The sequence below is a fragment of the Azolla caroliniana genome, unplaced genomic scaffold (assembly GCF_043228905.1).
Source record: "Azolla caroliniana isolate FFs.n. ecotype wild unplaced genomic scaffold, voAzoCaro1.0.p SCAF_2, whole genome shotgun sequence".
In the NCBI taxonomy this organism is placed as follows: Eukaryota; Viridiplantae; Streptophyta; class Polypodiopsida; order Salviniales; family Salviniaceae; genus Azolla; species Azolla caroliniana.
This window is the reverse complement of record NW_028230437.1, coordinates 3390756-3416019: the sequence shown is the minus strand read 5'-3', so window position 1 is coordinate 3416019 and position 25264 is coordinate 3390756. Positions and strand designations below refer to the sequence as shown.

At 38.9% G+C, this 25264-nt stretch overlaps 1 protein-coding gene across 1 annotated transcript; it reads right to left on the bottom strand.

Annotated features, from left to right (window-relative positions):
• Window positions 1-255: 255 nt before the first annotated feature.
• On the bottom strand, window positions 256-5256 carry LOC147867109 (protein NDL1-like). Its single transcript, XM_087314868.1, has 11 exons — window positions 5109-5256; window positions 3898-3997; window positions 3641-3738; window positions 3417-3511; window positions 3257-3317; window positions 2987-3073; window positions 2794-2871; window positions 1878-1922; window positions 1454-1509; window positions 1229-1364; window positions 256-820 (listed from the first exon to the last, which is right to left on the bottom strand). The coding sequence occupies exons 1-11, from the start codon at window positions 5166-5168 to the stop codon at window positions 584-586; spliced, it is 1053 nt and encodes a 350-aa protein (XP_087170994.1). The 5' UTR covers window positions 5169-5256; the 3' UTR covers window positions 256-583.
• Window positions 5257-25264: the final 20008 nt, after the last annotated feature.

Sequence of the window (25264 nt, the reverse complement as noted above, 5' to 3'; positions counted from 1 at the left end):
CTATTACTACCATTGACATCCCGTCAATTTATTGATCCAAGCTGGAGAAGTTGGATTGACCATAAATGAGGTTGAATAATGTTATTAAGCTACAAAAGAAGGGTATATGTAACTATTTCAATCTGTTAAGTTTTAACTATTCAAGAATCAGTAATCAAACAGCAATTCATGTATACACTTCCATAAGTTAATACAAACCTCCATGAAATTCTCATTACTCAAAAAATTATTTTAAATATTTCAAGCCAGAAGATGGCCAAATTGAATTTATCATTTCAAGAGATCAAATAAATGTTGTCAAATTTACACAAAAGAATGCTAAAGCTAACTGAGCCCAAGTCACATTTATTAATTTCTTCGCGAATACAAAAATGATGAATCCTACATTTTTTTCATCTGTGTCCTATCACTGTATTTCCATCACACCGCAAATCTATACAGCCTCTTCCATGGTAAGTCAACAAAAAGGCAGGGGCTGGGGGGAACAACAATAATAGCTTGTTAATGAGGTTATGGTTATGGTTATGGCCATGCAGTAGTCTCCCCTGATTAATATAAGTTGTCAAAGAATGTAGTATATCGATCAGCATTCATCAAGAACTACTCTCGTCTTGATGGGTTTTAGCTTGATGCCGAGACTTTCAGGTGAGAGAAGCTCGGGCGAAATACAAGGTGGGCTCAGTGGACTAGTGGGTGATGAGGTGCTATGGTTTGAATAATGGAGAGGTTTATAGAAGCCATAACCCATCAGGAAATATTCCATGGGAACCAGCATTGAATGAGGTTGTTCCTCACTCACAAGTGATCCACAAGCTTGGACCTACAAAGAACATTTGAGTGTCACACGTCAAGATTATAAATAGAAATTGCTCATAAACATCCTCTTAAACCTATTTTGAAGACAAACATCATCAGGAAAACCTAGTAAGATCAAGATTATCGACAATCCACAATGTAGACATTCCCACAAGAATACTTAACCTATTTCAGGACAATATTTTCAATAATATAAGCCTATTGAGGACAAGATTATTACTAATATAAGCCTATTGAGGACAAGATTATCACTAATATAAATGTTCACAAGCATCCTGAAAACCTAGTAAAAACAAGATTAGCAACGATGTAAATGCTCACAAGCTTCCTAGAAGCCTATAGAGGCCAAGGAGGCTAAGGTTATCATCACTGATACAAATTCTCACAGCCATCCTAGAAACCCTATTTGTACCTCAACCAAGGCACTTGACCGTCGATCCACATGCTTGCTCATATGGACAGCTTCATCATAGAAAGGTGAATGTTCACCGGTGAACATCAGGACACGGCATGTCAACTTTTTCAATGAATTCGTGAGATCTTTCCTTCTGTTGTAAGCACAAACGAATTAAAAAATCAGCTTAAGATATAGCTAATAATTAGGCTCTTGAAACATGCTGTTAAGCACGATACATACTGATGTATAGCTTGCAAAAATCGTGAGACATTTGCACTTTGCCTCTCATCTAATAGCTGCCAGAAAGATAAAATGGGATTCCAGTCAATAATTATTTCCAAGGAATTGGCTGGTTGTAGAAAAATAAGAAGGAAAATAAATTATCAAAATGAATTTGCCACAATGCTTGCTAAATTAACACGGAAATGCCAGAGAACTGTGCTATCAAAGTACTCAAGTTCTGGGAACTAAGTAATGCAAAGTTGATAGATCAAGATTTGGCAACAAATTAAGTTACTCTACTTAACTAATGTGTGACTAATTTATGTGGTGTAGAAATAAAATAATATGTCTCATTAATGGTGTATGCTTAATCAATCTATTAAGCAGAAAGCGTGAAAATAAAACCCATTAAAAGAACACTGATATGGAATATGACACTCACCCTTGTACAAGCCCGAACAATGTCTGAATCGGAATCAAGAAGATCCTGCAGTAACCACCCAGAGTGAGTCAGGACACTAATTTTTTATTTAAATCACAAGTATACAGAATTTCAGGAAGACAATTATTGGAAATTATCCAGGGAACCAAATTGATCTTTTGATGTGACATGCAAATGAATATGATTGGGGATACAAACACAGCAAGCAATGCACAATGTAGATAAATACTCATTTGTCGAAGAAATCTTAAATTTTCTGTCAAATCATACATTCAGGAGTAAAAAGGCTTATTTCTGCATTGCATTATATATATGTCCATGAAAACTGGGCATTTCATTTTAGTTTATTTTTTTGTTGGAACTCATCCGATTATTAGTGTTATAATGCCACATTGGGCATGCTAAAAAAGTTACAAACTATAAAATAAGCTTTGAATTGTATAAGATGGATGCTAAGGAACTCTTCCTGAAAATCTTCTGTTTAATCCACTGAAAGAATAAACATATGCCTAACCTCTTTTGCTTTTAAGTTTTGCCTTAGGAAGTAATAATTTGATAGTTCTGATACTTTATACCATCAAAACAAGATGATTCATAAAACTAAGGTCGCACAAACACAGTTTGGCTTGGCCAATCATTTGTGAGCACCAAATATTAGATCTCCTTGGAGCCCACAACAAACTATTTTCTGTTTGATTATATTCAAAGGGGTAGAACTGAATATATGAGATAGGGTTTGAGACCTTGAACAGCTTTGAATGCTACAATTTCTAGGGAATATCCATTCCCTATTCCATTAAGGCAATGAATTGGCAATAAATTATTATGAACGGGTTCTTACTTGCTCTTGAGTGCTTAAATTTTCCAGTAGGTGTGCAATTAAACATACTTAATAGGATATTATGGAGAAATTTACTTGGCTGAAAAAGCGCCCAAGAAGGATCTCCTTTACCATACTGCACATTCCATAGAAGTATAAAAGGTTTCCCATCAACTGCAGAGAAAAATTGAGATTTCAACAATCTTTCAGTGAATTGAGTAGTAGGCAGATTTCAAATACAAAGGCCTCAATGGTAAAATATATAAATCAACAAGAAGCATAGACTAACCTTGTTGAAGAACCATTCAGACCAACTTGGGGCTCGACATAGAGGAGAAATCAATATCAATCCAAGAACTCTCTCTGGGTTCTTTAGCTGCAAAGAAATCCAAGAAAACAAGATGATGAAACTGGGGAAACGTTCCAGTTATTATAATCAAAAGTCTGAAACTTTAGTTACAATAAAATAAAAAGCCATACAAGATAGATAAATCAAGATGATCCTTCCTCATAAGGATGCAACTAATTTTGCAAAGGTTGATGAGAAATGATTACTCACAGCAAAAAGAGTGAGGATATAAGCCCCAGCCATAGCCCCCATACATATAGCATCCTTCAAACTGTGTTTCCATTATAGTTTACCAAAGCTCAATCAATGTGCATATGCCAAGGAAATGAAGGAAAGAAACAAGCAGAAGAATAATCAGAGACTTAATTACCTGAAGTAATCAAGAACTTCAGCAACTTGATCGGCCAAATTATCTGAGCTTAAGGGATCAGTTTGTTTGGTCATTTCAATAGGTGCAGCACCAAGCTATATATAGATAGATATGTAGAAGTAAATTACACCAAGCGTTAGAGAAATGTTTTAGGTTAGTCAGAAGCAATTGCTTTCTCATGTTCAATGCAATATATACAAAGAAATTGCTAGTTAATTCATCACCTCATGGCCTGGAGCATCAATATGATAAACACAGACATTGTGGAACAACAGTGATGCAGCTTCGGGACAGAAGAAAAGACCTTGGAAGCATGACATATCTGGGAGTATTAAACATCAAAAAACACAAAATAATTCAGATCAAACAAAACAACATAGCCTATGACTGAAAGGTACATGCATATACAGAAAAAAGACGCTGTAGATTATGACGAATTCGTATATACTTATGTATAAGTAATACATAAGTTATGACTTACAATTCAAGGCAACATCGGAATAAGTTATCATCGCTGGCTTTCTTTGATCTCCACAGACAAACACTGAAAGAGGCCCAAAGGTTGTCTTCACAACGTACTCCTACAGAAATCACAGACGGTAGAAGTCAGGTAACATGGCAACATATCTTTCTTCTTAATTCTTCTGCTTTCTCTTCTTTATTCGTGTTCTTCCTTCTTCTTCCTCTCCGTCTCTTCCTTCGTCTTCTTCTTCTCCGTCCCCTCCTTGTATTACAATCAACAGAAGCGGCAATGTCCGACCAAGCCTTGAAGAAAAGGATGGCTTTGAAGCGAACGACGTATTGTTAAGTGATAGGCAGAGAAAAAGCAAACCGTTTCTCCGCGGAAGAAAAAACCGCTTGCACATGTTAATGATGCGAGAAGAAAAACCATTCTCTGCAGGTTAACGATAAGGAAGCAAATGCAGATGAACGGAGAGAAAGAAACACTATTCCCTCTCCGCAGAATGAGAGAATAGAAAGAAAAACCATTCATCTTCTGAAGACGAACGGAGAGAAAGAAAAACCATTCCCTCTTCGCAGAATGAGAGAATAGAAAGAAAAGCATTCATCTTCTGAAGAAGAACAGAGAGAAAGAAAAACCATTCCCTCTTTGCAGAATGAGAGAATAGAAAGAAAAACCATTCATCTTCTGAAGAAGAACGGAGAGAAAGAAAAGCCATTGCCTCTCCGCAGACTGAGAGAATAGAAAGAAAAACCATTCATCTTCTGAAGAAGAACGGAGAGAAAGAAAAACCATCCCCTCTCCGCAGAATGAGAGAATTAGAAAGAAAAGGCATTCATCTTCTGAAGAAGAACGGAGAGAAAGAAACACTGTTCATTCTCTGCACAAAAGACGGGAGAGAATGCCACAGCGAGCCTGCCTAGTGAAGAAGAACGCAGAAGGAATGTTCTTTCGAACGAACGGCGAGAATGCAAAAGGCAGACATTGTCTGCAGAATGAACGGAGAGAAAAGAGAAATTCGGGCCTGCCTGCTGAAGAACGCAAAAGGAAATTTCACAGGAAAGATAACCGTTCTCCGCAGAAGAAGAAGAAGAAGAAGAAGAGAGAAATCAAAGTCCAGTTCTCTGCAGGAGCAGGAGAAGAAGAAGAAGAATGGAGGGAAAGAGACAGCGATAGTTTCATAAACATCAAAAATTTGGAAGAGTAATGAAGGATTACGGGAAGCAAACCTGTCCTCCCCATGGAATTGTTTCAGCGGCGTCCAAATTGATGGCGACGTGATCAGACATTGCAGGTTTTCGGCTCAGAAGGAACTCAACGATTGCGAAGAAGAAAGAAGAAAGAAGAATTAAGAAGAAGAATTAAGAAGAAGAAGAAGAAGAAGAAGAAGAAGAAGAAGAATTAAGAAGAAGCGGACATGGCCGATCAGCAGAGGAAGGCGAACTCCTTCATAGTATATCAGTGCTTAGCGAGCGCGACCAATTCAGTCATTCCCCTTCACAAACAACCTCCCGAGAGATTCGCTCCACGAATAACTGAAAAATATAGCAGGAATCGTATCGTTTCGGGGGCCGAAGACAGAGCGAGACAGACAGACAGACAGACACAGACAGATCAGAGACTGGACACAGAGAGAGAGAGAGAGAGAGAGAGAGAGAGAGAGAGAGGAAGAGACCAGAGTGAGTCTAGAGAGAGAAAGCTTGCTTGGCTGGCTATGGCGAAACCCTGCAGAAGAGAGAGAGAGAGAGAGAGAGAGAATGAAGGGGGAGGTGAGTGGCTGGCATTAATGAGAGAGAGAGAGAGAGAGAGAGTCTAGAGAGAGATTGGTCCCCGCCATCTTTAGCCGGACAAATTTAGGGCCTCCGCCCCGTCACCGCGCCAGGTGTCCGGGCCCTGCCACGTCACCGCCTACGTGCCTTCCACGTAGGCTTGCCTAGAGAACGAAAAACAGACCAATCCAATTTTACGATGTTAGAATATGTAATGGATTTACTATATCTGCCACGTCCCCGTCCTACGTGTCTTCCACGTGGGCCTTGGCCGTAAAAATATGTAGAGCAATTCATTTCTATATATTGTTTATTTTTTTTCACACATCAATAATAAATCGATTTAACTCAATTCATTCATTTCTTCTTCTTCTTCTTCTTCTTCCTCTTTTAAGAAAATCAGTGAATAAATACAGTAAAGAAGATAGAGAAGGGGGGGGGGGGGGGGGGAAGCTCTCTTGAGAAATGTTTTAAATAAAAAGCCTCAAAAAATAAATAAAAAGAGGAAAAATAAAAATAAAACAAGAAGAAATTTTTACATGTATGGCACTGTGGCAGACCGATCAATAACTAAGACGAAGTTGTCCAGGCAAATGTGAGTGATGGTCACAAACAGCCTGGACATCGGATGCATATCACGATTCAAGGGGGGCCAGAGGAGGGGGCTCTGATTAATCACAGTCTCCGCAGGGCTAGGCCACTGGACCCGAATTCGCAATCTCTCTCGGACATTTTATGGCTTCGTAGTTGCGTTATACAAGACCAACCAAAGCCCAATGAGACCATGAGTTTTATAGAACTAACAAGCGAGTGACAAACAGATGGACCCACACGCACACACTTGTTAAGGGATGACTAGAAATCGATGAGGAGAGAGCAAAAGTGACCAAGACAACAGGAGTTACCCAGTAGATAGATAAAATTACAAGCCAAAAAAACCTGCCAACGATATGCCATAGATGTACCAAGTGACCTTCGTAAAAAAGAGTCTTGTTTTGTGAGAAGGAGAGACAAAGTAATGACATGTTGTGGGGGGGGTACAAGAAAAAGGTTAGAAAATATCATGTTGCCCTTTTGTCAGAAAGAGAGATTGGCCAGATGAAAGATTAGTACGGAAAAAATGACACCTTGTTTCGTAGCTCTCTAAGGGTTTATGTATCGCTTCCCAAACTAGGCTTCAAAAGGCAATTTGTTTTGCAATATAATAGTGTCTCCCACCTAGGCTATCTCTAAGAGGGTATGCCTTCAACATGTACGATGCAATATGTATTTGTCTTTTGGTGCATGTCATACATACACATTCATTCAATCCCCTACATACATTGGTGATTATCATTGCACATTGATAATTGTTGTGCATTGTGTTGTTCATAGTCTTAATGTTATGACTCTCCTTATAATCTCATACATGCACAATCATTAAACTATATGCAATAGAGTGAAGAACTACCATGATTTGTGATTGATATATCATTAATCAATCTGCCACATGAATTATTATGGGGCAAAATATAGTCGAGCAATCTCTTAATAGCCTAATGTTGGACATACACTTGCATATATACACTTAGTTTAATGTGCAACCCCTCAACATTATACTTGTTATTATGTAATTGATTTTACTACATTTTTGCATCATACACTACTACAAGCAAAAGTTTCCTTATAGTTCACCCTTTGAACACCTTAACTTTAGATTCCTTACAATTGGTGCACTCAAATTCATTTGTGCAAGCTGAATTGAGGCATCCTAAGCTAGGTCAAAACTATTAAGGTTCTGTGTATATGTCCCTACAATCACTTACACATATTTGAAGCAACACTCTCTTTCCAATGGTTCTGGAAAATGTACTTTATGAAATGACAAGTTCAAGAATGCATTTCACTTGGACAACATGTGCATTACACGATGAATGTAGAGAGCCATTGAACAAATAAGTAAATGGGAGTCGTCTTTAATATTCACGGTAACGAATGATGATATTGCATGTTAGTTGGATCATCCAATGCATTTGATTTGGCCAAAGGAAACAATGACATGACACATTACTTGGAAGCAAGACAATGAGCTTTCATTGAAAATCGAAAGAATATTTATTTTGTCATAAAAATAATGGTAATGCTTTCCCCCTATCATTGTTGTGAAAAATGAAATAGTAGCGTTTCTCGGACTGAAGGTATAGATAATGAATTGTGCATCAATAATTCCAGATGTGTTAGTTGATAGGCAAACCATTGTAACCACAAAGATTCTATAATTCGGGGTTGATTTGCTTGATACTCGTCACACTTGGCTAACATTGCAATCTTACTGTTGTATTATCTACATGTGTTTATCTAGACCTCATGAATGAGTATATGTATAAATACATGGAAGTTGTAGAATGTATCCACAAACATGTATATGTGTGTGTGTGGACAAACTCTATTTGTCATTGCAGCAAAACATTCACCTCAACCTCCCTTCCCAAGTTGGAACTTAACTCCTATTACTCAATCAACTACATAGATACCTACCCCCTCCCTTTGTGAGCTCCTTATCTCTCAACCAATTCTATTAAAAAGTAGACCTAAAACTTGATCTAGCTTTATGTCAATGTTCCCTATATATGCTCGAATAATAGATATGGTATGTGTCAATATAACTTTGGCATTAGAGTAATAAGATGAAATTTGGACGAGAGAGTTTGTAATTTCAAATTCATATAATTATTGATGATTTGACAAAAAATAGTAACCTCGAGAGGCAACTTTACTAGGCTTTACAAACGCTGACTTATATCGAAATTGTTTTTCTTACAAGTACAACCATATAGACTTGGTTGAAAACTTAAATATTTGCTGACTTTTTTTGCGCTTGACTTGAGTTGTTTATTAGTTGAGCATGAACAAGAAGAATTAGTTACAGAATAAACGACATGTACCTATGCTAAGAGTGGCAAGACATGATATCATTGCCTACAAGTTTTTTTATTTAGAAAGCATATGCCGGCACGAGATTTTATCTAAATCAAGATAAGAAATTCATATCATATCAAATGTTAGTAACCAACAATGGGCATTGCCACTTTCCGTTTGCAACAAATATCTCTTGCGAAGTCTCTTTTGGCCTCTTTTTAGTTTCTCTCTATATTATGATTTATGTCATTGAGTTATGCACTACAATTGTCTTCCCTTCAAGCAATGAGCTTCTTAGTGTCTTTCCTTTTCTTAGTGTTTTTTGTTTCTCGAACATGCAACAAGTTGTTTACTTCTATAATTGTTTTATTGGTAAGGTAGCTCAACAAAAACGAGGTTTTAACTATGTGAACATATTTGACACTTGGGTTGTGATGTTTACTACATTGATCGCTTAGGTTTCTTATCTTCAAATACTACTTCAAGTCATTATGGTGCCATAGTATACATGTTACTTCGTTTCTTTCGGATAAGATGTTCAATGGATGCAAGACATTAGGAATAGTACACTCAAAAAAATGCTCTTGAAAGATGTTACACCTTGCCTTATCATCTGTTTGGTCTTGCTTGTCTTTTTCTATTGTTAGGTGGCAAAAGGTACACATTGCACACATCATTGGAATTCTATTTATTTCATATGGTTGGTGGGCCATCCTCAAGAGATGACGAATCTATGAGCTTGAAAGGCCATTTTCAATAGGTGGCAAAATATATAGTTGATCAAGATTCAACTCATTACCTAATGTTTTGTTTTTTTGTAGGCCCTCATCCCATGAAGAAAGAAAAGAGGACAACGGAGAACTACAAGAGAAGCATCGATTGACAAGCTAGCATGGGCCATGGATGATTCTTGCACGAGCAGCTGGCTTGTGAGCATAATATGATAGGTATTTGATTGACCTTGATTAGGACCACGACCGAAAGCAATAGCAGAAGCTACCAACACATTAGTATCAATTTGCCTTATGAAAGTTGGGTGAAAAGTGAGGTAAAAAAAATTATGAGTAAAATTATCCAAAGGTACTTTTAGGATCTCAAGATATGGTTGGTTATGCTGGCATACAAAGGGGCCTTTATTCAAGAATAGGAAGATGGTCACTTGGTGAGGGTAAGTCTTTTCTTTACATTAACCGTTTGTCCAAAGATGAATAGGTCTCCATAAAGAAAATCTAGTTAGATACTTCCCTAGACAATGATGTAATGTTGGAGTATATTATATTCATTATTGCATGTCTTGCTAGCTAGAAAGCGTAACCATAATGAAAGTCAAATCATTACTCGAATTTCTAAAGCAGAACTCCATTCCATGATAATCAATGAAGAATAAATAAGCTTTACAGCTCGTCAACAAAAGTATGAGAAGGATTGGAAAAAAAAACCCTGGAGGGGTAAATTATGTATAAAGTGTAACCAAACACTTAAATAATTCCCGGTTCTTGATCAAGCATTACTCTAATAACAATAAATCAACAAAATGAATCTACAAATGTAGTATCAAGCTAGCAAAATCGAATAAAAAATGGAGTGATTGTGCACGAGAGACTTGCAATGGATGACGCGATATTAAAAAAGAGGTAACTTATAAAAGGTAATGCCATATTGTGCAACATTTTTAGCTTTGTGCAAGTTGCTTCTCTAATATTTGTCCATTTGAATTGATCCTGATGTGTCTCGTTGCCTACATAAGACTATTTATTTTTTTAACAACTAGAAATTGTGGTCAAGTTAGGTCCATTTCAACCATCCAAGTTATTTAAGTAGAAGTTGAATATGATTCATTCAACTGCCTCATGACAGTTTAAAAGGACCTAATTAATTCTATTTTGTATTCTTATAATAGTTGGCGGTAATGATCCTTCTTCGATGGAAACGAAATTTTCAGTCTCAATATTGTTGAAACAAGCAAATCAATGTTTTGCATGTTAACTTTCTGAAACATTCCTTTGGATTGTAGCTACTTGGTTTAAAGCAAATTTGTTACCCCTTGCTTTTTCTCTACTTGATTTTGAGTCTCATGAATTTCATTTCTCAATCAAGTGAACGCACAAATATATCTATTGTTTTGGTGTCACGGGCAACATTGCCCTCTTCAAAAAAGTTACATTTTCTTAACTAATTCCCACTTCTTGACTTAGAATAACATGAAAATAAAGAAAAGTAACTTGCTCCATATCACATAAAATGAAGTATTGAACCAACCAAATTAAACTAAAAATTCATTCATAATTATAGTCAAGCCATTGCACAAGAAGAAGTTTGTAATGGGTAAAGTGATATTAAAAAGAGCACCTTATGAAAGGCAATGTCATCTTGGAGATAACCTAATGCAACATTTTTAGCTTTATGAAATCGCTTATTCTTCTTCTTCTTCTTCTTCTTTCCCATCAATGACAAAATCATGTCCATTCATTTAATTCAAATCCCAAGCTAAAAGCAAACATTGATAAAAAATTCTTATACGATTTGGTCATTCACATTAAAAGTTGTCATGCCATCAATAGACTAAAATGGAAAACAATGCTAAAATGCACATCAACATAATTTTTGAGATATACACGTATTCAACATAAAATTATCCAAATAGTTATGGAACAATATATCTCAAATATTAGGTAAAAGCTATTGATGGCAAAGTCGTAGGGATTATTATATATTCATATCAACAATCATCTATCAAGCATATGTGTTTATTCAATGAACCATTCAATCGTCTTAATATGACTTATTCATGCTAATAAATTATAATATATGTTGTTTTTTCCTTTAAAGATTTTCCTCTTTAGTATTAAGAAAAACATGTGAATGCTACAACTTAAGCTTATGTGCCCAAAGGCTTACAATTTTCATGCACAATGTGTCAGGAATAGTACTAAACAGAGAGAGGAATAGTACTAAACAGAGAGAGGAATAGTACTAAACAGAGAGAGGATTAGTACTAAACAGAGAGAGAATTAGTACTAGAGAAGGGAAGTACTATTAGAACTAAGAGGACGGGACTACGTAAGACTCCCGAGAGAGGAAGAGAGAAGAGGAGAGAGAGAGAGATAGCGAGGACGAGAGAGAGAGAGAGAGAGAGAGAGAGACGATGATAACATATTATATATTATAAGAAGAGTAAGTACAAAAGGGCTATGAGGCTAAAGACTGGCGTTGAACCAGTTTGGTTCAACATAATGCCTAGTGCCCTCTTTTATAGTGTTCTCAGGAGTAATCCTGAAGCTTCTAGAATGTTCCAGAGAAATCTGGGATATACATTAATTTCCTATAATAAAATGTAAATGACGTATTACAATAGATGATATAATGGTCAAGAGCTCGACCCATATAACCTAAGGTCATGGGTTCGAGTCTTGATATCATGACACTATCCCCCCTTTAAAACGACAAGTGTCATGAGTCCTTTTGGATGGAGGACCTGGTTTGTGTGGATATTGACGATGGAAGTCTTCAAGAAGCGCACGAGCATTGGTCACATTCTCGATCGGTTCCCAAGTACGTTCGTTGGGACTATAGCCTAGCCAATCAACTAGATAGTAGAGCTTGTTGCCAACAATCTTGGAATCAAGGATGGCGGCAACCTCGTACTCTGGTCCATCTTCAAGCTCGATCGGGGGTGGAGGTTGTATAATACGTCCTGGGATGGTGCTCTCGTGATAGGGTTCAAGGAGAGAACTATGAAACACTGGATGTATCCGAAGTTGAGGAGGTCGATTGAGACGAAAAGCGACATCATTAATCTTTCCGATAATACGGAAAGGACCTAATCGCCGATAATCCAACTTCTCACATGGGTGAGTAGTCTTGATGTGTCGTCGTAGCAGCCACACCCGATCTCCAATGTTAAAACTAGATGGAAGTCGATGACGATCCGCGTAGACCTTGTGTGTTTGTTGAGCTTGCTGGAGATGAGTAGATAACTCTGCTTGTATCTTGCGTAACTGCTCCAAACGATCCTCCGCGCAAGGATTTATGGACACCTTTGGGGTTTCAAGTACACTCCACCGAGGGTGACATCCCGTATAAGCATAAAATGGCATAACTTTAGTTGATGCGTGGATAGAGTTATTATAGGCAAATTCGGCGAAGTGGAGAATATCTGCCCAGTTATCCTGATGATAGCTGAGAAAGCTCCGCAGATACTGCTCCAACGTTTGATTTGTTCGTTCAGCTTGGCCGTCGGTTTGTGGGTGGTAGCCGGAGGAGAGGTTACAAGTGACCTTGAGCATTTTAAATAAGGTGCTTCCAGAATTTTGACACGAACTAGGGTCCACGATCGCTGACGATACTATTGGGAAGTCCATGATGTCGACATACTTCACGCATGACAATTTCAGCGGTGTCTTCACTGGAGATTTCCTTAGTACATGGCAAGAAATGAGCCATTTTTGTATATCGATCTACCACTGTTAGAATCGCATTGAACCCCTTAGAGTCTGGAAGATCTGTGATGAAGTCGAGAGCAGTGGATTGCCACGGCTTGCTTGGAATTGGTAATGGTTCTAATAAACCATATGGATGATGCCTTGGCATTTTCGCTCTGCAGCATGTATCACAAGTCTGAACAAAATCTTCGACAAATTGTCGCATACGGGGCCACCAGAATGATCGTTGTACTAAATCTAATGTTTTAGTACTACCAAAATGCCCAATTGTATATGTGTCATGACAACTTTGTACTACTCGAAGGCGGCAAGAACCATTAGGAACATACAAAAGTTCTTTAAAGAAGAGTAATCCATCATGGTATTTGAATTGCTGATAGTCCGTACCTGGTGGTTGTGACTGTGAACACGACGCTCGAGAGGGATCAATTTGTGCTAGTATAGCTTGGGCGAAAGCGTTTGTCTTCAGGTCCGCACGTATGATATTGATAACATGGGAATCCATGGGCATGCCAAAAACCTGTGTTGCTTGCAGTCGTGCCGGTCCCAAGATTACTTGCTTTTGGTTATCGAAAGCCGGCTTGCCGGGACGCGGTGTTAGATACGAACGTCGTGATAATGCATCTGCCTTCCCTTGGTGCTTCCCCGGACGATATGTAATTTTGAAGTCGAAACGCGTGAGGAAGTGGGCCCACCGAGCTTGACGTCGATTTAACACACGAGCATCTTGAAAGTAGGCAAGGTTTTTATGGTCACTGAATACGGTGACTTGATGAGAGGATCCCTCTAAAAAATGCCCCCATTGCATAAACGAGTCCACTATTGCCAATAACTCCTTATCATGAATTTCGTAATTGATTTCGGTGGCGTCAAACTTGCGTGAGTGAAAAGCCACAGGATGTAGCTTCTCATCATGACCCCGTTGTGATAGAATGCTCCCCAATGCGAAATCCGATGCGTTAGCTTCGATAATGAATGGTTGTTCCGGATCGACATGAGCTAGAATTGGAGCCGATGTAAATGCCTTTTTAAGACTCTCGAAAGCCATATCTGCTTCTTCAGACCAAACGAACGATTGTCCCTTCCTGGTAAGCTGTGTGAGAGGTAGAACGAGCTTTGAGTAATCTTGTTTAAACTTCCGGTAAAAATTGGCAAAGCCTAAAAACCATTGCACATCCCGCACCGTCGATTTAACACACGAGCATCTTGAAAGTAGGCAAGGTTTTTATGGTCACTGAATACGGTGACTTGATGAGAGGATCCCTCTAAAAAATGCCCCCATTGCATAAACGAGTCCACTATTGCCAATAACTCCTTATCATGAATTTCGTAATTGATTTCGGTGGCGTCAAACTTGCGTGAGTGAAAAGCCACAGGATGTAGCTTCTCATCATGACCCCGTTGTGATAGAATGCTCCCCAATGCGAAATCCGATGCGTTAGCTTCGATAATGAATGGTTGTTCCGGATCGACATGAGCTAGAATTGGAGCCGATGTAAATGCCTTTTTAAGACTCTCGAAAGCCATATCTGCTTCTTCAGACCAAACGAACGATTGTCCCTTCCTGGTAAGCTGTGTGAGAGGTAGAACGAGCTTTGAGTAATCTTGTTTAAACTTCCGGTAAAAATTGGCAAAGCCTAAAAACCATTGCACATCCCGCACCGTCGATTTAACACACGAGCATCTTGAAAGTAGGCAAGGTTTTTATGGTCACTGAATACGGTGACTTGATGAGAGGATCCCTCTAAAAAATGCCCCCATTGCATAAACGAGTCCACTATTGCCAATAACTCCTTATCATGAATTTCGTAATTGATTTCGGTGGCGTCAAACTTGCGTGAGTGAAAAGCCACAGGATGTAGCTTCTCATCATGACCCCGTTGTGATAGAATGCTCCCCAATGCGAAATCCGATGCGTTAGCTTCGATAATGAATGGTTGTTCCGGATCGACATGAGCTAGAATTGGAGCCGATGTAAATGCCTTTTTAAGACTCTCGAAAGCCATATCTGCTTCTTCAGACCAAACGAACGATTGTCCCTTCCTGGTAAGCTGTGTGAGAGGTAGAACGAGCTTTGAGTAATCTTGTTTAAACTTCCGGTAAAAATTGGCAAAGCCTAAAAACCATTCTACTACCGTCTTGACCTTAGCTGGGTCCATGGAGATGCCTTCTGATGAAATGACGTAGCCGAGAAATTCCACCTGGTTGCACCCGAAACTACATTTTTCTAGCTTTGCGTAAAGACCATGTTCTCGAAGTCGTTTGAGTACTAACAGTACATGAGAATCATGCGCTTCTTCGGTCTTTGAATAAACCAGTAGATCATCCAAGTAGATGATCAGACACACATCCAAGAGATCTCGGAATATATCATTTGCCATGTGCTGGAAGACTGTTGGCGCATTAGTGAGGCCGAACGGCATGACCGTATACTCGAAGTGCCCATATCTAGTGCGGAACGCGGTCTTCCATTCATCTCTTGGTCGGATCCGTACGAGGTTATAGGCCCCCCCCGTAAGTCGATCTTTGTGAAGAACCTGGCACCATTGATTCGTTCTAAAAGACTTGAGATAAGGGGAAGTGCATACCTATTGCGGATTGTAACTTTATTCAAGCCACAATAATCTACCACCAGACGAAGTGAGCCATCCTTTTTCTTGACGAAGAAAATGGGTGCGCCGGATGGAGATTTCGAATGTCGAATGAATCCATTCTCCAAATTCTCCTCTATATAGGCTCGAAGGACTTCTAGCTCGGTTGGTGACAAATTGTAGATCGGTCCCCATGGTGGCTCTTTCCCTGGTTGTAAATCGATGGGGCAATCATATGGTCGATGGTGAGGAAGCGTATTGGCTCGTACTTTATCGAATATATCGGCATAATGATGATACTTCTTTGGAAGCTGAACGATGGACTCCTCTTTAATGGTGTCGGAGGGTTTTAGTGATATTGCGAAGAGAAACATTTCTTCCTTGCGTCCTTCTTCTCGCAACTGATGTAGTGAAATGGTGGCAATCTTTTGAGTAGATCCTCGGGTTTGTCGACACTGGATTTCTCTTGTTCTCCAATCTATGTCTGGGTTATGTAACTCGAACCATGGTAATCCCAAAACGATGGGATTTTCTGGGATACTAATAATGTTAAATGATACTATACATGCTAAGTTATCTAGGACAATATTAACGGGTTCTGACTCTTCTATGATATTTCCGGAAGCAATGGGACGACCATCAATGACGACTACAGAGGCTGGACACGGGAGTTTTCTAAGAGCTATCTGATGAGCTTGGGCAAAATTCCTATCCATAAAGCAAGAATTAGCTCCAGAGTCTAGAAGTGTTAAGACGTGTACTGGAGGGGTACTTTTAGTACTAACTGTTACTTGGGCTATGAACACATTGCTAACTTGCTTAGAGGGAATGGAACCACTAATGGGCTACACAGATCTAGGGCTGTCCAACCAAACGACTCCTATTTTGGTTGGACTTAGTCGTTTAACTCTTCTTCTAACTGACTAAGGACATCAAATTTGTTCGCTAGATCTAGGTTATTAGTACTATTAGTACTATCAGATATCCCTACTGTAATAGGCTCGGGTTTAGTACAATTAGAACTAGCAACTATTTGGTTTACCTGTCTTCTTGGGGACAATTTATTGCAATGTGTCTTGGTCCACCGCAGTAGAGACATAGTCGATTTGTTCGGCGTCGCTGCTTTTCTTCTTCGGATAATGGTCCTTGACGACGTGTAGTGTCAATCTCCATCGGAGTCAGAGTATTCACTGGAGGCGCATTATAGTACTCCCTGGGTAAAGGTTTTGCTACCATTGAGGCGTAGGTGGGCTCTGATCTTGCCCTCGGCATCTGTAACTGTCGTTCCGAACGTTGCTCAAAGAGGCGGTTATCACATCTCACTGCGCGACTGATTGCTTATGTTAAGGACTTTGGCTCTTCAGGGAAAGTTAAGAGTAAATCCTCGACATCTTTGCGTAAACCATAACAAAATTGCTCCATCAACGCTTGATCATCCCAAGGGATGTCAGCGGCGAGTAGGCGGAAATCTGTAGCGTATGTGAAGGCTGGACGGTCTCCTTGGCGTAATCGCCGGATTTTGTTGATTGCGGTCCTTATGCTATCAGTATCCCCAAAGCATGCTTTAAACTCACCTATAAACTCTTCATAGTTGTTGAGTAATGGAGACTCCTTTTCCAACAGTGGAGCGAACCATGCCAATGCTGAGCCACTTAACAACGTCCCTACTAAACCCACTCGTGATGCATTAGTAGGATATCGGGAAGGATGCATTTGAATAACTAATCATACATAATTAAGGAACCCTCTAAACTGCAATCGTGTTCCATTGAACTTCGTGGGAAGGCCAATCTTGGGTTCCTTATGAATCCCTTGTGTTCCGGGGCCTTGTTGTTGCATCGCTACGATGGTTGCTTCGAGTTGTTGCATGCGTAATGCAAGTTCCCCATATTGTTGTTGCGTTTGTTGCTTTTGTAAGGAGATTTGTTGAAGATCCCCCATCAACCGTTGATTTTCTTGTTCCAAAGCAAGGAACTTCTCTTTCAAGCATTGAAACTTTGAGAAAACAGATTGATATTCCTGAGCGCTAACTGTGGCCATGGGATGAAAAGAAAAGAGGAATAAGAGATTAGTATGAAGGGAGAGAGACAGAAGGGAAAATTTGGTTCAAACTATTAGGAATAGTACTAAATAGAGAGAGAATTAGTACTAAAGAAGGGAAGTACTATTAGAACTAAGAGGACGGGACTACGTAAGACTTCCGAGAGAGGAAGAGAGAAGAGGAGAGAGAGAGAGATAGTGAGGACGAGAGAGAGAGAGAGATGATGATTACAGATTATATATTATAAGAAGAGTAAGTACAAAAGGGCTATGAGGCTAAAGACTAGCGTTGAACCAATTTGGTTCAACATAATGCCTAGTGCCCTCTTTTATAGTGTTCTTAGGAGTAATCCTGAAGCTTCTAGAATGTTCCATAGAAATCTGGAATATACATTAATTTCCTATAATAAAATGTAAATGAAAATAATATCCTATGTATTACAATAGATGATATAATAGTCAAGAGCTCGACCCATATAATCTAAGGTTAGGGGTTCGAGTCTTGCCATATCATGACACAATGATATATGATAATCCTAAGACCAAAGCTAGAACTTTGTAAAAGGTAAAAACAATTTGTTGCATTATGTCGTGCATCACCCTCTTTAAAATGGTTATTCCTAAATGATGTACAAACACCAAGGCGGGATCTTGCATCCGATAGATTTTTGCTAGGAATGATAAGGGCATGGGATGTGATTAAGTCATTCTTGCTTAAGGACAAGCCTTATACGTGGGATGCACTACTTAATCAACCTCTTCTTGCCAATTCTTTATTTCGGGATAATGCAGGAAAAGTGTTGGGCCTAAGAACTCACCTTGCCTGGGGAAAATTGGATAATGGGCATGCTGCATTTGTAAGAACGTGGAATTAATTTGAACAAATGTCACAAGAAGATCGTCTTGCATAGTTACAATCAATTCATGGTGCCAAGATAATGAGTGCTAGTATATCAGCAACATATTCTTCGTTTTCTACAACCTTTCAACCTAGGAAGGAACATATGTGGTTTGGATGCTTCATAAATGACACATTGGTGGCTGTCAAGGTAGTTTCATCTAACGAGTACACTTCTTACTTTCAGGTCCTAGACAATCATGCATTACAACCTTACACCTTAGAGTGCAGTTATCTACAACACTTGCGAAGTGCACCAGTCAGAGTGGTTGCTAAATTTGGAAAGAAATGGATGTTGGATCCTCATCCGTCAATTGCTCATACGTGTGATATGTTGTGGTTATATGTAAAAGATCTGGTTGCAAGATTAACATGGGATCCGGGGGGCTGGTTTTGGTTACATTCCTTGGGGGAACATATCATAAAGGTTCCTTTCTTTCAATACTTAGTAAAACTTGGAAGAGCATTATTGCTTTCTCGAATGCAAGGATACAAGCAACTTAGAAACATTGGACCACTTGTGATATGTTGTGGTTATATGCAAAAGATTCGGTTGCAAGATTAACATGGGATTTGGGGGGCTGGTTTTGGTCACATTCCTTGGGGGAACAGATCATAAAGGTTCCTTTCTTTCAATACTCAGTAAAACTTGGAAGAGCACTATTGCTTTCTCGAATGCAAGGATACAAGCAACTCAGAAACATTGGACCACTTGGGGGGTCTCAACTTTGTATTTGAAAACCTACTGGAAATGGATTTGGTCATTCAAGGGGCCAACTAAATTTATTCTCTTCAGATGGCTATTAGTGCATATGGCCTTACCAATTGGTCACTCATTGAAAGGAAATGTAACACCCAATCTTCGATAATGTGACTTTTGCCATGAAGCATAGGAGACTGCCCTTTGGTCATGTTCCTTGCCTCAACAAGTATGGAATAAAGTTCTTTCGTTATTTTTAACAATCAATGTTGGTTGCCTATTTTCAAGGGGATCAGCAATGTGGGGAGTGTTACATTCCAGTTTGATGTTGTATGAGGCAAACAATGTTCAAGAGGCAATGACGGTACATAATAGAAGATTGATATTGGTTAGCCCCTTTCAACAACCTCGAAAGCAGGTGCGATCTGCCCAGATATGGAAAGTAGTGACTACAATAACGTTATGGGCATTATGGAAATGTCGATGCAATTGACGTTATGATGCACCATATCAGTGTCTCTCAGATGTCTTGTGTGAGATATGGGAGAACTCGGTGGCAGTAATCCGCGGCCAGTATGACAACATGCAGGGTTCACCAGAGACTGTGAATAAGAGAAAGAAGAACCTCCTTCACTTATGGAAAAAGTTACCCCTATTTTCTGAGTCAACTCAAGGGCCTCAATGGAACTATAATACATGTTGTTGCTAAGGTTGGCATAATACAATGTATAGGTATCCCCCTAAGAGATTTTCACTTATTTGACAAAGCACCTTGCCTACATGCTTTTTAACTAGGAAATCATACCACCTACGAGAGAATAGTTCTATGTCGTAAAGTAGGAATCTTGCTTCTTGCTTAGATGAAGTTTTGTACAATTAGAAGAAAATGAAGCAGTATATGAAGTTGTGGCTATTGAGCTTAAAATTTAAAATCTCATGAGTGTTGCTTCTCTTGTGATATATGTATGAATTTTGTGAATGTATTTTGATGTTTTGTATTTGGGTATGGACAAATTTTATGATCGTATCAAGTGCGCTTCTCTAGTTTTTGGAAGAAAAGCAAAGAAGTATGTATATGAAGTTGTGGCTATTGTGCTTAAAATTTAAAATTTCATGAGTGTTGCTTCTTTGTGATATATGTATGAATTTTGTGAATGTATTTTGATGTTTTGTATTTGGGTATGGACAAACTTTATGATCGTATCAAGTGAGCCTCTCTGGTTTTTGGAAGAAAAGCGAAGAAGTATACGAAGTTGTGGCTATTGTGATTAAAATTTCATGAGTGTGCTTCTTTGTGATAAATGTATGAATTTTGTGAATGTATTTTGATGTTTTGTATTTGGGTATGGACAATTTTTATGATTGAATCAAGTGAGCCTCTCTGGTTTGCTTATTGCTCTATTTCACTCTCATTCATGGTTTTCTTTTATGGACATGTTGCATATAGTTAAGTTATAGAGAGTATCCTATGAAACTTCTATCTTAGGGCTGATTTTTCTTGGAACATGGGTTATAAATGATTATTTGTTTGGGTAAGTGTTTCCAAATTCATTTTTTTATTATGTGGTTACCTAGGCTTTTTAGAGATCATAATGCATATACATATCAACACATGTGAGTGTATGGGTTGATTGGGGGTGCATTCTAAGCTTCCAACTTGCCCTCACACATGTTTTATTGATGCCTCAAGGAAATAGTTTGGTTCTAATTGTAACCCTATTTTGGCATGCTCAAGATATTCAATACATGTTGAACGACTGGGTCAATGTTACATTTCTATGTTAATATGTCATGTGCACACAACGTCTACTTTCAAAGTGTATCTTAAAGTTAGAAGACGGCTCATTTGTACATGGATCCATTGGTTCATTCTTTCATCTAGATAGCTATGGTATAGATAAAACACAAGTTTTGTGGATTTTTTTAATATTGTTTCTCTTGTTTTTTTTACATATTTAATTATAATATTTCCCCCATATTATATGGTGGAAGCTAAAGCTCACATTATTAGTGCACATCCCTTGGTAAGGTACATGAAAGTGAAGTTAGATGCAACATTGAATGCATCTAGTGTAAGTCAAGTAGGAATGACAATTCAACGGGGTACCTACAACTTGTGTACAGAATCAAAAACTTGAAGATCTTTGGATGTTGCTTGCCCCCATTACTATATGGCATATATGGACAACAAGGTGTACCAGGGTATTTTCCGCACACAAACGCCCTCCAGCTGAATCGATTAAGCTAATTTGGCACACACTCATAACTACACTAAGAGCTCAATATGAGTGGATTAATGGTACTAATGATGCTGCAGACCTAATGAGGTTGAATTTTCGAAAAAGATGGTGTACGACACCGATGGCCGCAGCAAATGGAATGGATATACTATGGAAGTATGATGTACCCAGATGGTTGTTTCCCCCTCCCATTAGTTGAACGAGGGGTGTGAAAGACATGGCAAGTGGGATAGTGAAGGTAGGTGATGTATCTGAAAGGATGGCTTGAGTCATATGTAAAAGTGTAAGATAAATAAGTGAGATCTCTCGTATGTAGGCTAGGATAATCTTGGCACGGCCTACCTGAGAAAGGGATCGTGTTCATGTATATTTTAACTAATGGAGTATATTCTTTTTTGGAAAAAGTAGGAATGACAATTCTGTAATTTATACCCTTTGTTAACTATTGATATGACCCCATGTTATAGGGGGTGCTATGTAAACCAACCGACAACGATCATAATAAAAGGGCCATTTAGGTAATAGAAAATTAGTTGATCCCTGAAGGATATAGTAAAATATTTGATATGAGCTCATTAAAGAGTCCAATAGTAGTTAATACAAAATATCCAAACAATGCATGCAATGCAAAACTATCTCTCTCCATCACCCACAACTATAAAAACCCTTGTAATACACCCCATTTGGAGGCATGATTATGTAAGATGATTTGGTGAAGGATTATTTGAATAGACTACGTAGTAAGTGCATTGCTAATATCTACCACCTTGCAAAGAGTATACACACATATATAACAAAGGTCAAGGATATGCCTGATAGATTACCCAAATAAGCTTGGAACATAGGATGCAACAAACAAAAAACTAATAAGAGCAAAATCCTCTCATCTAGTTGGGTGTTTGACATTATGAAATTGTAAGACATGGGGAGTAAAAGATCTATTGGAGCTCTCATGTGATGCTATGAAGTATGTGATCATTGAGTATAGATTACTAGAGGAACTAAGGATAAAGCAACAAGATGCTAAAATGTCAAAGTTGGAATATTAGATTGCAAGTATTAACTCCTAATTTTGCCTCAAATGGCATTCAAGGTTGTTGATGAGGTCTTCCTCATTGCCTTTGTGTGCTCATCTTCCCATTTGAATTTCCTTCATTTCTTGATAAGAACGTGCAAAGGTTTGACTATGTGAACGTAGTGTGGAATCCAAATATGGTAGAATGCACGAGCACCCAAGCAATCACATCATTTCTGTTTGTGATTTACATTCTTCCTTCATTTCTTAGATGGTGTCCACCTTTGATGAGGATGGCTTTTGTCCATATGCCTTGCACAAGTGTCCTACCATGAGAATCTTCGATTGACCGAATTCCAATTCGCATGAGAAGGTTAGGTGCACATCTTCCAATCTTTGCAACACCTTCTCAAACTTAGTGATATGCTCTGTCACGAAATGCTTGCATCCCTCCCCGTCCAAGGTCTCATCTTTGTCCGGTTTTGGACACCCCTTTATTGGAATGTTGTCGAGGAATGACATGGTGATGTTCGGATGCAATCTCTGAATACCTTGTTCATTGCATTCACCATGTGGGCAACAAAGTGGGCAACAAAGTTTGTGCCTCCTTGTGGCAAGGTACACATTTGCACTAGGCTGATAGGGGTTCACCGTGATATCTGTCATGACAACATACATTTTAGCCTTACAAGGATTCGAGCCCAAGACGTCTTGGTCTATATGTTAGACCTTTAACCATTATACTAACATATATGATGGATAGTTATAATAAATGTATTATTAATTATTACAAGACATTTAGAGTATTCTAGAACATTCTAGAATATTCCATGATTATATTAAATATCATAAATATCTAAAATATTCCAGAACATTCTAGAATACTCCATAAGGACCTATAAATAGGTGTCTATTCATTCATCACAACTCATTCGGTTCGACACCAGTTTGTAGCTCCTTAGCCTAATCTTTGTAATCCTTGCTCTCTTATAATATAAACTCTCTTTCCATTTCTAGTGTTCTTTCTCTCTCTTTCTCTCTCTCTCTCCCTCTACCTTCTACTATCATCTTATTTTTCTCTCTCCTATTCTCAAGTCACGACAGTTTGAACCGAATCTATCTCTTTTCTTCTTCTCCAACTTCTTCTTCTTATCTTAACCTTATTCAACCAAATCTAGCAATTTTCTATCGCAACTATGGAGTCCGTCAGCAAACAAGAATATATGCGTGTTCTCTCTGAGCTCGAAATGCTAACAACCAAATTCGTGGCACTAGAGTATGAAAATCAAAGATTGCTGGGAGACCTACAACAAGTAAGTGCTGAGAAAGTACAACAATATGAAGAATTATCTCAACGGGTGCATCAATTGGAGACTACTCTATTGCAACGACAAGCGGCGGAAGTTCAAACCTCGCCGAAGGAACCCAAGATTAGTCTGCCGGCCAAGTTTGATGGTACAAGGTCTCAGTTTCGTGGATTTTTAAATCAGGTACGGCTTGTGATTAAATTGCATCCTAGCCGTTACCCAACTAATGTTGCTCGTGTGGGTCTAGTTGGTACCTTGTTAACGAGTACCGCATTAGCGTGGTTTGCACCACTCCTAGAGAAGCACTCATTGTCATAATATGGCAAGACTCGAACCCATGACCTTATGGTATATGGGTCGAGCTCTTAACCATCACACCATCTATTGTAATTCATAGGATATTATTTTCATTTATGTTTTATTATAAGAAAGTAATGTATATTCCAGATTTCTTTGGAACATTCTAGAAGTTTCAGGATTACTCCTGACAACACTATAAAAGAAGGCACTAGGCATTATGTTGAACCAAATTGGTTCAACGCCAGTCTTAAGCCTCTTAGCCGCTTTGTACTTATCTTTCACATAATATATTAGCTGCTGTCATCATCTTTCTCTCTCTCTCATTCTCGCTATCTCTCTCTCTCTCCTCTTCTCACTTCCTCTCTCGGGAGTCTTACGCAGTCCCGTCCTCTTAGTACTAATAGTACTGCTCTTCTTTAGTACTAATTCCATCTCTATTTTAGTACTATTCCTGACACTCACCATTATTAGAAGATTTTGAAGGGTTTATTAATGAGTTCCAAGCCAACTTTGGAGACACTGATAGTATGAGGACTGCAATAAACAAAATTCGGCGATTACGACAAGGAGATCGTCCTGCTTCCGCTTATGCTGCAGATTTTCGCCTTCTAGCATGTGATATTCCCTAGGACGAGGCGGCATTAATGGACCAATTTCGTCAAGGTCTGCGCAATGATGTGAAGGATTTACTTCTTACCTTCCATGATGATCCAAAATCTCTTACTAAAGCAGTAAGCCGGGCCGTGCGATGTGACAATCGCTTATTTGAGCGGCGTTCTGAGCGCCAACAAATGTTACGCTTTCGACCAACAGAAACATATGCTTCGGTGGTTGCAACTCCACCCCAAGTATCAAAGTCAAGTGTGGTGGAAAGCCCTACTCCAATGGAAATCGAGACAACACGACGTCGAGGACCATTATCGGATGCTGAAAAGCAACGACGGCGAGCGAATCGTCTATGCCTCTATTGTGGTGGTCTAGGGCATATTGCTGTGAATTGTCCACATAAACCACGACGACAAGTTAACCAAGTAAGTGCTCATGACAATCCCATCTCAATTTCTGCCCCGCCTTCTCGTAACCCAAGTAGGCCTAGTAGTCCCTGTCATAAAAATACATTTGATGTTTTGAGCCAATTAGATGATGTGTTAAACGAGTAAGTCCGGCCAAAATCGGAGCCATTTG

Excerpts from the sequence above, each read along its gene's own strand:
- LOC147867109 (XM_087314868.1), bottom strand. The coding sequence starts at position 5,168 with ATGTCTGATCACGTCGCCATCAATTTGGACGCCGCTGAAACAATTCCA. Across the intron at positions 3,998-5,108 it reads CAATTCCATGGGGAGGACAG|GAGTACGTTGTGAAGACAAC; the intron begins GTTTGCTTCCCG and ends TGATTTCTGTAG. Across the intron at positions 3,074-3,256 it reads ATATCCTCACTCTTTTTGCT|CTAAAGAACCCAGAGAGAGT; the intron begins GTGAGTAATCAT and ends ATTTCTTTGCAG.